Consider the following 13280-nt stretch of genomic DNA (forward strand, 5'->3'; position numbering starts at 1 on the left):
AGGCTAGTGAGAGCCCGTTTCAAACAATTACGTGAGAGTTGGAGTTGGTAACATGTGACAGTGCATAGTCGGTAAGGGCTCAGTAAGTTGTTCTAGTCTTATTATTACCGTCATTATCCTGTTCAACACCCTGCCAGACTAGAAAGTGTCATGGAATTGGAGTGACTCTGAAACTAAAGTTTCAGAGGGCCATTGCTTCCCTTTTCTGAAGCCCAGCCCTTCTCTAGAACACCTCCAACACATGGTCAGCTGGAATCTTCAGGGAGAACCCTGGGGATGTTGACCCGGCTGGTTTCTCAGCCAGGGGACTGTGACCAGGCAGTTCCTGAACAAGCCCAGTCCTGCCTCCTGTGGTTTCCAGCTCACAGCCACCCTTGTTGGCAGCCTGAGAAGACAGAGGCTCTTCTGCGTGGCAGCCTGTACAATATTTTCAGAAACATGCCTTGTTCCTCTGTTTCCCTTTGACTTCCTCCTGGTTCTGGGCAGGTTGAAGCCTTGCCTTTTCCTCTAGCTGTTTTCACTCAAAAAGCTTTTTGCATGCACTTGGGGTCCAGTTTACCCTTGAACTTGCCTTTGATACTGTGACTGGCTTGATATAGAATAGATTGGGATTGTGTTTGTTCTGTAAACTTGGCTTTTATATTTTTTGGAAGAACATTTCAGTGTTACGGTAAACATCAAATTTCTAAGAGGCTTTCCTGGAAGTCTAACTATGACCAATTATAATTTCCCTAAGCTTATGAAAATAATTCTAAAAACTTAACATCAGCAATGACAATGTCTTGCCCTTGGACATTCCCTGTGCGGGAGGCCAGGCAGGGATGGTTTTGAGAGCCAGGGGAGCCGTGGTCCTCAGAGGTGAGGCCACGCGCCAGGCGTCCTGTTCCAGCTGGGAGATGAGTCCACATCAGGCCTGAGCCCTCCAAGTCCATGGCCCTCGCCAGCTCGCTGCCCCCTGGACTTGCCCAGTGTCGCTTTTGCTGCAGGGCAGCAGATTCTGGGTCTGGCTCCACTGGCTCTTTGATGATGTTGGGAAAACCAGCCTCATGTCACAGGTTCCCCCTTTTATGTCTTTGCTTTCTCCCCTCGCAGGTGAAAGCCAACCTCGAGAAGGCCAAGCAGACCCTGGAGAATGAACGAGGGGAGCTGGCCAACGAGGTGAAGGTGCTGCAGCAGGGCAAGGCGGACACCGAGCACAAGCGCAAGAAGGTGGAGGCCCAGCTGCAGGAGCTGCAGGTGAAGTTTACCGAGGGAGAGCGTGTGCGCACAGAGCTCGCTGACAAGGTCTCCAAGCTGCAGGTGAGGCCCCGCTGGACTGCCTGGGTCCTGGCCATGCTACCAGGGCCCCTGGTCTTTTCTCTCTCTCTCTCTCTCTCCATGACCCGGCCCATCTGTGAGCCCCCCGCGGTTCAGCCTGTGGCTCCGGTCAGCATGGCTGAGAGAGCCAAGGTGGGCCCCGAGCAATCCTGGTCAAGCTCACGGGGCTTTGTCTCCTGTCCACGCACAGGTCGAGCTGGACAATGCGACAGGTCTTCTCACTCAGTCGGACAGCAAGTCTAGCAAGCTCACCAAGGACTTCTCTGCTCTGGAGTCACAGCTGCAGGACACGCAGGTAAGGGCAGCGATGGGCCCCCCACAGCTGTTCTTATCCTGGGAGGACCCTGTGCCCACACGGCGTCAGCTGCCAGGCCTCTGGGTCTTCCTCACAGTGTCCTCCCCAGCATCCCCAGGCTCTCTGGGACCTCTTGGCTCCCTGCCAGATCTTTGTTGGCTGCCCCCTAATCTGGGGCCTGCTTCTCTGTCCCACCGAGAGCATGGGGACCACAAGGCTCCTACAGTGTGGGTCCTGAGCCCTGGCCCCCCTTGTCTGCTGAGCAGGAGCTGCTGCAGGAGGAGAACCGGCAGAAGCTGAGTCTGAGCACCAAGCTGAAGCAGGTGGAGGATGAGAAGAACTCTCTCAAGGAGCAGCTGGAGGAGGAGGAGGAGGCCAAGCGGAACCTGGAGAAACAGATCTCCACCCTCCACGCCCAGGTTCGGAGCTGGCTCCCCTCAGATTGCCCCGGAAACGGTGGTCGGAGCCTGCAGGCTGGGGAGCTTCTGGTTGGGTAGCCACCTGGACCTGGAAGCACAGCCAGGCCTCCCCAAGCTGGCTGCCTTCCCTCGGGGAGCTCCTGCCCTCCCCAGACCTGGGCTTACTCCTGGGGTCCCCAAGGAGAATTCAGGGATCCTTGAACTTGGCTGGAGTTCATCTTCATTTCACCAGCCTCCAGCTGACCGTCAGCATTCTGTTCCCTTATGAATGTGGGCAACAAGCCGTGACGGTAGCAGCGCCTGTGGCCTGTTGAGTGGAAACCACTGGTCATTGTGTCTGAGCTGAGGCCAGGCTTTGGGACGGTCACTGTGCTCCTCGCCGCTCAAGAGCCTGCTCTCTGCTGTGCTAAAGAAGCACACTGGTTACTGAACCATTGTCTTAAAAAAATACCTGACAACTGCACTCTTACAGTGGTTTCTTGGTAGTCCTACATATTTCGCTTTATGCCTGTTATAACATCATCATGGAAAGGAGGCCGTGGTCTTCTCTAGACCCTGAAAGGATCTGGGGCCAAAGATAGATGGAGAGCCCTCTTGTGGATCCTATCTTAGGACTTAAATGTGCCCAGAGATCTGCACCAGCTTAGGGGAGGGCGCGGAGTCGGGTCCACACCTGGGTGGGGACAGGGAGCGCGTTCCTGCGGTGGCAGCTGTGTGTCCGGGTGGGAGGAGGGGGCTGCAAGGGTGGACACCTGTGGGCGGCGGATGCCAGGCTGCTGCCTGGGAGAGGGGAGGGATGGAGGCTCCCTACTCTGGGGCTCAGTCTTGGTACAAGTGACTGGTCAGGTCAGGGTTGAGTGGCCTTTCCAAGCTGACCTGCGTGTCCACCTGCCTTGTGCTCCGTGTGCTAGACACCTGCACTCTGTGGAACGTCCCATTTCCTTGGTCCCAGAGGAATAGCGAAGCGGCTGGGAAGCTGTTTCCATAACTGAGTTGGTGCCCCATAACTCTGCTCGCAGTGGCAGCCCAGCTCCTGGAGCAGATGCCAACTGGATCCTCCTTACCCCTTGCTCCCGCCCAGGTCACCGACATGAGGAAGAAGATGGATGACAGCGTGGGGTGCCTGGAGACGGCTGAGGAGGCCAAGAGGAGGCTGCAGAAGGACCTGGAGGGGCTGAGCCAGCGCTATGAGGAGAAGGTGGCTGCCTACGACAAGCTGGAGAAGACCAAGACGCGGCTGCAGCAGGAGCTGGATGACCTGCTCGTGGATCTTGACCACCAGCGGCAGAACGTCTCCAACCTGGAGAAGAAGCAGAAGAAGTTCGACCAGGTGGGTGCCGCCAGTGCATCAGCCCCTCTTCCCGTCCGTCTGCAGACACCCTGCCTCGGGCAGAGGCTGTTGTCGGTCAGGCTCTGACCCTTTCCGAGAGCCCGTTGCTCACACTCATGGTGCCTGCCTGTCTCCCAGCTCCTGGCCGAGGAGAAGACCATCTCTGCCAAGTATGCGGAGGAGCGTGACCGGGCAGAGGCGGAGGCCCGGGAGAAGGAGACCAAGGCGCTGTCTCTGGCCCGGGCACTGGAGGAGGCCATGGAGCAGAAGGCAGAACTGGAGCGGCTCAACAAGCAGTTCCGCACCGAGATGGAAGACCTCATGAGCTCTAAGGATGACGTGGGCAAGAGCGTGAGTCCCTGAGCCCGTGGCCGGCTCTTGGGGTGGGGGGCGGCCTCCAGACACCAAGAGTTAGGGCCTCACAGACACTGGGGCCAGGGACCTGGGGGCCTGGCTCCCCTTGGGGCCTAGCACCCTTCTGGTCCTGACCGGAACCCCTGGTGACAGGTCCATGAGCTGGAGAAGTCCAAGCGGGCCCTGGAGCAGCAGGTGGAGGAGATGAAGACGCAGCTTGAGGAGCTGGAGGACGAGCTGCAGGCCACCGAGGACGCCAAGCTGCGGCTGGAGGTCAACCTGCAGGCCATGAAGGCCCAGTTCGAGAGGGACCTGCAGGGCCGTGACGAGCAGAGCGAGGAGAAGAGAAAGCAGCTGGTCAAACAGGTGCAGAGGGCCTGCCTGCTCCCTGGGCAGAGGCGCGCAGGGGTGCCCGAGTTTGGGGGCTCCTTTCTCCTTCCACTGGTCTGTGGGAGTGTCCTCCACATCCTTGCATCCTAGTTCTCTGCCTGGGGGTCACTGACCCCCTCTACCAGGGTTTTATGGTCAGTAATCCTCACTGTGCCCTGGAGGCCCTGTGGACTCCCTGGGACTGGACCAAGCCCACCTGGGCCTTGAGCTGAGGCAGTATCTTTGGGTCCGTCCGGCCCCCTGAGCTGTCGGCACCTCCCCAGGTGCGGGAGATGGAGGCCGAGTTGGAGGATGAGAGGAAGCAGCGCTCGATAGCTGTGGCCGCTCGGAAGAAGCTGGAGATGGACTTGAAGGACCTGGAGGCCCACATTGACTCAGCCAACAAGAACCGGGACGAAGCCATCAAGCAGCTTCGGAAGCTGCAGGTGAGCTCAGGCTGGTCTGATCCAGCTGCACACGGCAGCATTGGGCCCAGCACGGGACTGGACACTGCTGGGCTGGCCTGTGAGTGCTGGGAACTGCCACCCTGAAGGTCTTGGGTGTGGCGCAGTGGTAAAGAATCCGCCTGCAAGGTGGGAGCGGAGAAGGCAATGGCACCCCACTCCAGTACTCTTGCCTGGAGAATCCCATGGATGGGGGACCCTGGTGGGCTGCAGTCCATGGGGTCTCTAGGAGTCGTACACGACTGAGCGACTTCATTTTCACTTTTCGATTTCATGCATTGGAGAAGGAAATGGCCACCCACTCCAGTATTTTTGCCTGGAGAATCCCAGGGACGGGGGAGCCTGGTAGGCTTCCATCTATGGGGTCACACAGAGTCGGACACAACTGAAGCGACTTAGCAGCAGCAGCAGCAGCAAGGTGGGAGACCTGTGTTTGATCCCTGGGTAGGAAAGATCCCCTGGAGAAGGGAATGGCTACCCACTCCAGTATTCTTGCCTGGAGAATTCCATGGGCAGAGGAGCCTGGTGGGCTACAGTCCATGGGGTCGCAGAGTCGGACGTGACTTAGAGACTAACACTACTGCTGCTACACAGATGCAGACCCAGAGGCCGAGTGGAGACAAAATATTATAGTCAGAAGCAAACTTGCAGTAGTCAAAAGTTGTTGACTTCACATCAAACAAAGAAACAAGTGTAAAGCTAAAAGTGCAATGGCGTTATAGTTACTTAGTCACTTGGTGGCAGTTTTCTAGAATAAGCCAGACATGACTCAATCCAGCCTTAATGGACAGTGACAGAAGGTTCCAAGCTGATGAATCAGTGCAGCAGTCCAGAAACAGAACACATGCTTGGCCTTGTCAATAATTAAAAATAACAAGTTAAAAAAAAAAAAAACCAGCTCTGAGATGCCTCATTATACCCCGCAAACCAGCAGTGATAACACATGTCAACATCTGGTGCTGGCAAGATCGTGCGCCGTAGATGCATAGATGGCGCTAGTTTAGCTGGTACCACCTGGCCACACACAACGAGGCTTGTACCCTTGGGCCTGGGGAATCCCAGTTTGGGATTTACCTACAAAAGAAATGGAGGGGGGAAAAGTATTTCCCAAGATCTTTAGAGTTAGAATGAATCACAGGAGAACAAAGGACATAGGCTTATGTCTTGTGGCTGGAGCTAACCTGGCAGGTGGCCCTTGACTTGGAGCGTGGGATCCAAGTCGACCAGAAGTGGTAGAAAGTAAACAGAAATGCAGCTGGACTAACACACACCCAGGGCCTAACAGGTGTCCTTTGTAAACCCTAACGGTCAGAAGACTGTCAGTGGTGTAGAACAGAGACGCTTTGTCTTCCCTCCTGCCCTTTGATAACTGTGTGAGCTGAACATGGGTGCAGGCTGAGAACCAGCCACCGGTCCCTGTTGGTGAGGTGTCTTCTGGGGCTGGGGCTGGGGTTGGTGGGGTGTCTTCTGGTAGGTGGTGCACGGGAGTGGCTGGGGTGGTGGTGCCAAGCCTCTCCTCCCTGCCCCCAGGCCCAGATGAAGGACTACATGCGGGAGCTGGATGACGCGCGCGCCTCCCGCGAGGAGATCCTGGCGCAGGCCAAGGAGAATGAGAAGAAGCTGAAGAGCATGGAGGCCGAGATGATCCAGCTGCAGGAGGTGGGCCGGGTGCAGTGCACCCTCTGACCAGCAGGTGGCAGCCCAGAGCCTCCACTCACCAGCCTGGGTCACCAGGGAAAGCCTTGAAAAATGGGCCAAGCTCCAGGCGTGGGCAGGGCTGGTTCTTGTTTTCTGAAAGGTTGCCGTGCAAGGTTTCATTAAGTTGGAAGCCTCCCTGGTGTGATTAAATTGTGTGTGAATTAAATTGTCACCATTTGGGGCCGACTCCCTTGTACAAGACGGGGCTCTGTGCCCACTGTGACTTGCTGCCTGGCGAGCAGGGGGCCCTCCCAGAGGCTTCCTGCACTGAATGTCCCCTGGCGGCCTCTTGCCTCATGCAAGGCTGGTTGTGAAAGCATTCCCCAGGCTCTAGGCCATCTTCTGCAGAGAGGATGCTGGCAACCGAGTTCTGCTCCTGACTGGGCCAGGTAGCCAGGTTTCCTGTCAAGACTGGCTGTGGCCTCTTGCACTTGTTGGTTTCTGGTGAGGCCGCCTCAGCCTCAGGGTGAAGCCCTCTGCCCGTCTGGCTTTCAGAGCCCCGGCACCCTGGCCTTAACTCGTATCTCTGTCCTGTCGCCCCTGCTTCCTGTCTCGTTGGAAAGCAGAGGGACCAGCATTCCATCAGGCCAGGGTGATTTCTTATTTATTACAACACCCCTGGCTTAGTTTTTAGCACTTAGGTGTGGGGGCTATGTAAACATATGGTGCCTAAGCTGTGACCTCAGGAGGGCTCATGAGAATGGGCTTCATGGAGGAGGCAGGCCTGGGAAAGGGGTTTGAGAAGAGGAGGCCAGGGGCTCAGAGTACTGGGAATGGAAAGTGGAGGCTGTCGGCTGTGGGGACCCCCATGGGTCATGTTCCGGGTTCCCATGGCAGGAGCTGGCAGCCGCCGAGCGCGCCAAGCGCCAGGCCCAGCAGGAACGGGACGAGCTGGCCGACGAGATAGCCAACAGCAGCGGCAAGGGGTGAGCTGGGGCAAGCGTGGCGTGTCCACTGGAGGAGGTGGTGGGTGTGGGGGCTCCCCGCTCCAGCTTAGCCACTCTTACCTTTCTCCACCCTCTCCAGCGCCCTGGCGTTGGAGGAGAAGCGGCGGCTGGAGGCCCGCATTGCACAGCTGGAGGAGGAGCTGGAAGAGGAGCAGGGCAACACGGAGCTGGTGAACGACAGGCTAAAGAAGGCGAACCTGCAGGTGGGCTGTTGGGCTTCCCTCCCACCGGGCCCCCCAGCAGAAGCCATCCATCTGATGCTTAGAGGAGGACATCCTGGTGCCTGCACCGTCTCCTTGGTTCCTCTCTTTTGGGGGTCGAGCTGCTTCTGAACCCTTCCCATTGGGCAGCTCCCTCTTCCAGGAGGGTCTGGTGATGAGGGTCCCTGCCTTCATTGAGTTTACCAGCCCTTCTTCCCACAGATCGACCAGCTCAACACAGACCTGAACCTGGAACGCAGCCATACCCAGAAGAACGAGAACGCAAGGCAGCAGCTGGAGCGCCAGAACAAGGAGCTCAAGGTCAAGCTGCAAGAGATGGAGGGCACCGTCAAGTCCAAGTACAAGGCCTCCATCGCTGCCCTGGAGGCCAAGATCGCACAGCTGGAGGAGCAGCTGGACAACGAGACCAAGTGGGTGTCCCTCGCCCGCCACCCAGCACCATCTGCGGGCCTCTCTGTGTGCCCATCCCCTATCCTAACGGGGCTCTCATCTTTTCTCCTGGGGCCTTTTGCTAGGGCTTTAGAGTTTGAAGAGGAACCCACGGCCCACTTCTAAAGTTGGGCCTGGTGACTCTCTCAGGGCTGAATCAGAGAGGTGGTAGTTCCCACTCCCTGGGCAGCCCATCTGTGGGCTCAGCAAGACAGACTTCTTTAGGGCTGAAAGTGAAAGTCACTCAGTCGTGTCTGACTCTTTGCGACCCCATCGATTGTAGCCCACCAGGCTCTTCTGTCCATGGGATTCTCCAGGCAAGAATATTGGAGTGGGTTGCCATTTCCTTCTCCAAGGGACCTTCCCAACCCAGGGATTGAACCCGGGTTGTAATGGGCATCAGTCATTCTTTTTTTCTAGCTTTATATATGCTTTCTGTGATGTGTCACTTCCTTGAGCCTCAGTTTCCTCATCTGTGAAATGGGGCCAATCCTAATGCCTTCATAAGAGCATTGATCAAGGCCTCCCTACAGGGGACAGGCCAGTGAGACCCAGACATGGGTGGCGAGTTTGTGGATTTGTCCACCAGACCCTCCAAAAAGCGGGTCCCCCTGAGTCACTGTATTGGTGCCTCGCAGGGAGCGCCAGGCAGCCTGCAAGCAGGTGCGTCGGACCGAGAAGAAGCTGAAGGATGTGCTGCTGCAGGTGGATGACGAGCGGAGGAACGCCGAGCAGTACAAGGACCAGGTGAGTCGGGGCGGAGCAGGGCCCTGCCCCGAGGCAGCTGAAAGTGGGGTGGGCCCCCGGCATGTGGGGTCCTGACCTGGGCCCCTGGCCTTGCGTCTCTCCAGGCGGACAAGGCGTCCACCCGCCTGAAGCAGCTCAAGCGGCAGCTGGAGGAGGCGGAGGAGGAGGCCCAGCGGGCCAATGCCTCCCGCCGGAAACTGCAGCGCGAGCTGGAGGATGCCACTGAGACAGCGGATGCCATGAACCGCGAGGTCAGCTCCCTCAAGAACAAGCTCAGGTGAGCCCCGCCAACTGCCCCCCGCCCCACTCCCTCTCCCTCACCCATACCCGCCCCTTCGCGTGACCCTTTCGCCTCCAAAAAGTTGCTTTGTCCTGAAAAGCAGAATTCTGACCATGAGGCTGTTGTAAACTCAGTCCCCTTTCTCAGCCCTGTCAGTGGGCACACTTACTGACACCAGAAAAGTGCTTTTCAGAGAGCCTTTCCTGGTTCTCTGGCCTCCTAGGCTGTAGCCCAGCCTTTTGAATGATCTCTCTGGGTGATTGATTCCCATCCTGCCTGAAAAGTCTGTTCCTGTCACGGCACTTAAACCCACTGAGAACGTTTTCAGGTTTTGTGAACTAGAAGTTGCTCAAGGCCACCCAGCCAGTCCCTGGCACAGCTCAGGTCAATCTTGCAACCCTGATCAGGCGGAGAGGTCTGCTTGGCATTTCTCAAAGGAGTGTCCCGATCAGGCAGCGTGAAATGGTTGAGGCAGAGGGCCTTTTTGGTCGAGATTCTCATTGTTGACCTCCTTTTCCCAGTGATCCTTTTTGTTTTTTAAGCATAAAAGCAGCAGTCTGGTCAGTGTCTATGTTGTTGGTTTTCTTTTCCGGGACTGGAAGCGGTGCCTGTTTGTGTACACTGCAATGTCGGCCTCTGTCTCGTGATCTCACCTGTTTGGTACCAAGTGTGACCAGAGTGTGGTGTTTTGCAGAGGTGGCTCCTTCTGCTCTTGGGGCTCCTTCTGTTGTTTAGTCGCTCAGTCATGCCCGACTCTTTGCAACCCCATGGACTGTAGTCCAGCAGGCTCCTTTGTGGGATTCTCCAGGCAACAATACTGGAGTGGGTTGCCATTTCCTTCTCCAGGGGATCTTCCCAATCTAGGGATCGGACCCGTGTCTCCCATATTTCATGCACTGGCAGGCGGTTTCTTTACCACTGGGCCTCCTTTTAATCAGCCCCTATTACCTGACAGTTTTTTGCTGGTGTTTGGAGTGAAAGCAGGAAGCTTCAGTCACCCCCTTATCGTGAGCCCTCCTGTCCCACCCCGAGGCCCCCCATTGCTTCTCCCCGTGGGGTGTCAGGAGCTAGTCTTCCTCTGAGGTTGCTTTGAAACACATGAGCTGTGCTGTGGCCGCCTGGCCGGCCCTGCTAACCACTGCCTCTACCCCCAGGCGTGGGGACCTGCCATTCGTTGTGCCCCGCCGAATGGCCCGGAAAGGTGCCAGCGACTGCTCGGACGATGAGATGGATGGCAAAGCCGACGGGGCTGAGGCCAAAGCCGCCGAGGCCAGAGCTGCCGAGTAACCGGCTCTTCTTCTCCTGCTGCCCGGAGACGGACATCAGTGACTCCGCCTCCCCTCCCCAGCCCCCACAGCACCCCCTCCTCCCTCTGGGGACTGCTGTGACTGTGACCCCACCTCGTCCCCCCAGGCCGGGGACCTCAGGCCCCCCTCACCACCCCACCCACCCCCCAGGCCTCCCTGAGGGCGTTCGGCTTCCTCTGCTGCAGCCCCGCTGCTCCTCTCCCACCCCCATCCCGAATCTGATACCAAAGAGTCAGGGTCCTGGGCCCGGGCCCAGGGACAGAGCGACCAGCCGGATCTCCTGCCCTCTCGCCACAGAGCACAAGATGGTGAGGCGAGGAGGGCAGGAGCAGGCCTCCGGGGATGGGCAAGAGAATTTTCTATGAATCTATTTTTCTTCAGACTAAGGAGCTTGGCTAGCCCGACGCCCCAGAAGAGTTGTCTCCTCCCCCCGCCTCCGCCACCAGCTCTTCCCTCTCCCTCCTTTGCTGTTGGCAATCACACTCGGTGACCTCACACCCTCTGCCCCACTGGCTCCCCTGCTCCCGTGGACTCTGGGTTGTCCAACATGAGCAGACCCAGGGGGTCCACCTCTGTGCAGGGCACAGGAGGCCAGGGCCGGGGAGGGAAGGGCCTTCCTCCCTACCCCGCTGGGCAGCGCCACTGTCCCCCTCCTGCTTCTCAAATGTCTCAAGTGCAATGATGACCCCTTCCCCTCCTTGGCCCATCCCTGCCGCAGCGGGGCTGTTGGGCCGAGCAGGCAGGGCCTAGGGGCCAAGCTGGAAAGGCCAGCAGTGGCCTCTCCCAACACTCTTGGGGACCAAATATATTTAATGGTTAATGGACTTGTCCCGAGTCTGACAGCCAGAGCAGTGGAAAGGGCCAGGACTGGGGCCCGAGGGTAGTTGATCAGCACCCTTGACTCAGTATAACTCAAGACGCTGCCCTCTGCACAGACATTTTTAAAAGAAAAAGAAAACATTGTTGTCTTTTCTCCCTCTCACTGTAATTAGTGATAAAATTCCCAGTCTTTATCACTGCCTTTCCTTCAGAAGCACATCTAGAAGATAATAGCTTGTCCTACACTGGTCTACACTGGTGGCTGAATTTCCCTGTATTCCTAACTATTTTGTATATGCTGCATTTAGACTTACTTATGGCAAAGAAGGCATTTTTTTTTTTTTTTTTAAGGAAACTCTCAAGAAATCATGAAGATATATTAAAGCTACATATGCCTAAAAAGCTCTGAATTCAGGTCCCAGTTGCTGTCACAAAGGAGTGGACAGAACCCCCCGCCCTTTTTTATATAATGAAAGTGCCTTAGCATGGTTGCCGCTGTCACCGCTACAGTGAGCTGGTTTACAGATGTTTTCCACTGAGCGTCACAATAAAGAGACCCTTGTGCTATGAGACACATGTCTGGGGGCTGTCTGTGCACTGGGGCAGGTGGCCTAGAAGGCACTGTATCTGGGCTCCCTGGAAGGGACTGTGCTTTGCTTCTGCAGCAGGTACCTCCTTTGTGCGATTTCTGGAAGCTTCCAGGAGTGCAGCACGGTTGGGGCCCAGGCTTTAATAGGGGGCGGTGGTCAGGCAGAAAGGCAGGCTGGCCAGATTTAAGGATGCTACAAGCGTCTTATAAATCTCGATTCCTTTCAGTTACTGAGCACCTACTATGTGCTGGACACTGAGCTGGCTCAGGGGCTAGAGATGCCAGCTTCTTGGAGGTTCCTTAGTCATCAGACAAGGCAAAGCCTGCCCTTTGGAGGCTCGTCCCAGGGGCTGCAGAAGCAGGAATGAGGGAGTTGGTGCCTAAGCCTGTGGGTGCTGGGGCAGAGGCTTTCCACAGGACTGTCAGCTTTTGTTCCTTCCTTCTTTCAACAAAGGCTGGGTGTAAGCCAGGCTCCTCACCAGGCACTGGGAGTGTGAGGGCAGGAAAGACAGGTGTGCCTGCAGTTGCAGGTGAGAGGGGAGGGAGAAAAAGGCTCTCCTTAGAGAAGGGATCGGGCTTGCACTCGATTCAAGGTGTGGACTCAAGCAGCCTATCTGCATGCAGGCCTCCTCTCCCCCGCCAACCCAGGTCACTGGCCAGCCTGGTTGCTCAGGAGAGCTGCAGGCTCCTAGACCGGATGCTTGCCAGGCCTCCAGCAGCTGGCCTGTCCAGCCTCCAAGCAGGTGCACTTTCAGGCCCTGGGAAAGGAGCTGCAGGAGGTGATGGGAGAGGTGGGTGGGGGCCAGCACTGGAGTCTGGGGCCCTTCTTCCTGTCAGCGGGAGCCCACTCCCATAGAAGTTCTGGGGGGCCTTCCCTGCCTCTCCCAGCTGGTGGTGCCTGCAGCGTTCCTTGGCTGTGGCTGCACCCCTCCATCCTGCCTCTGTCTCTTCGTGGACTTCGCCACCTACTCTCTGTTGTCTCTGTGTCTCTTATAGGGATGCTAGTTATTGGATTTAGGTAATCAATGTTGATCGCAAGCTATTTCACTTAAAGGATTTTCAGAGACATTTTTCCACCTAAGGTCAATACACAGTTGCAGAGATTAGGTCATAGACACTTTTGGGGGAGCCACCATTTAACTCACTACAGGACTCACAAATATTAGTTCTCCCCCTTAAGATCCTGTGGATTGGCTGTTCACCTTGTGCCTGGGAAGTGCTGGAGGGTGCCCACCTCTGCCCATCAAGAGGAAGGGAGCAGTCCGCTGCCTGACCACCCACCATGCACGAGCATGAGAGCCCAGGGTCTACAGATTCCAAAGTCCCTTGTGGAAGGAAGGGGTCCTTGCTCCCTCTCCAGGCATCCACGTGTATCTGTGGAGCCTAAAGCATGCTAAGCCTCCCGTCATCCAGCCTCTCTTGTTACCCCTGCTCATCCCTCACTGCTGGCCCCTGAAGCGGACCATCCACCCTGGTCCCCACAAGTGCTCACCTCTTCATTTTCCTCCACTGAGGAGTCAACTTTCCCACTGGTCTCTGATTGCTGGCATCAGAGACCTCTTCATCCCTAACTCTGCTCAGTTGTTTATTTTTTCCAGAAACTTCCAAATCTTGCATCCGGAGTATGGTTATGAGCACAAAAGTCAGCTTCTGCACATGGCTGGCAAGTGTCTGGCCCAGTGGTTCTGTGCTGAG

General features: G+C 56.8%; 1 protein-coding gene across 1 annotated transcript in view; it reads left to right on the plus strand.

Moving 5' to 3' along the window:
* Nucleotides 1-11566, plus strand: part of MYH9 (myosin heavy chain 9) — an 85720-nt gene extending 74154 nt beyond the window's left edge. Inside the window, exons 28-41 of the mRNA XM_006056968.4 lie at nt 1093-1299; nt 1508-1612; nt 1879-2031; nt 3113-3361; nt 3500-3712; nt 3869-4081; nt 4369-4530; nt 6079-6207; nt 7084-7172; nt 7273-7396; nt 7616-7824; nt 8482-8590; nt 8695-8867; nt 10025-11566. Of these exons, the coding sequence (XP_006057030.3) occupies nt 1093-1299; nt 1508-1612; nt 1879-2031; nt 3113-3361; nt 3500-3712; nt 3869-4081; nt 4369-4530; nt 6079-6207; nt 7084-7172; nt 7273-7396; nt 7616-7824; nt 8482-8590; nt 8695-8867; nt 10025-10157 (2268 nt within the window). The 3' untranslated portion in view covers nt 10158-11566. The remainder of the gene's footprint in view (nt 1-1092; nt 1300-1507; nt 1613-1878; nt 2032-3112; nt 3362-3499; nt 3713-3868; nt 4082-4368; nt 4531-6078; nt 6208-7083; nt 7173-7272; nt 7397-7615; nt 7825-8481; nt 8591-8694; nt 8868-10024) is intronic.
* Nucleotides 11567-13280: the final 1714 nt, after the last annotated feature.

The sequence above is a fragment of the Bubalus bubalis genome, chromosome 4, assembly GCF_019923935.1.
Source record: "Bubalus bubalis isolate 160015118507 breed Murrah chromosome 4, NDDB_SH_1, whole genome shotgun sequence".
Lineage (NCBI taxonomy): Eukaryota > Metazoa > Chordata > Mammalia > Artiodactyla > Bovidae > Bubalus > Bubalus bubalis.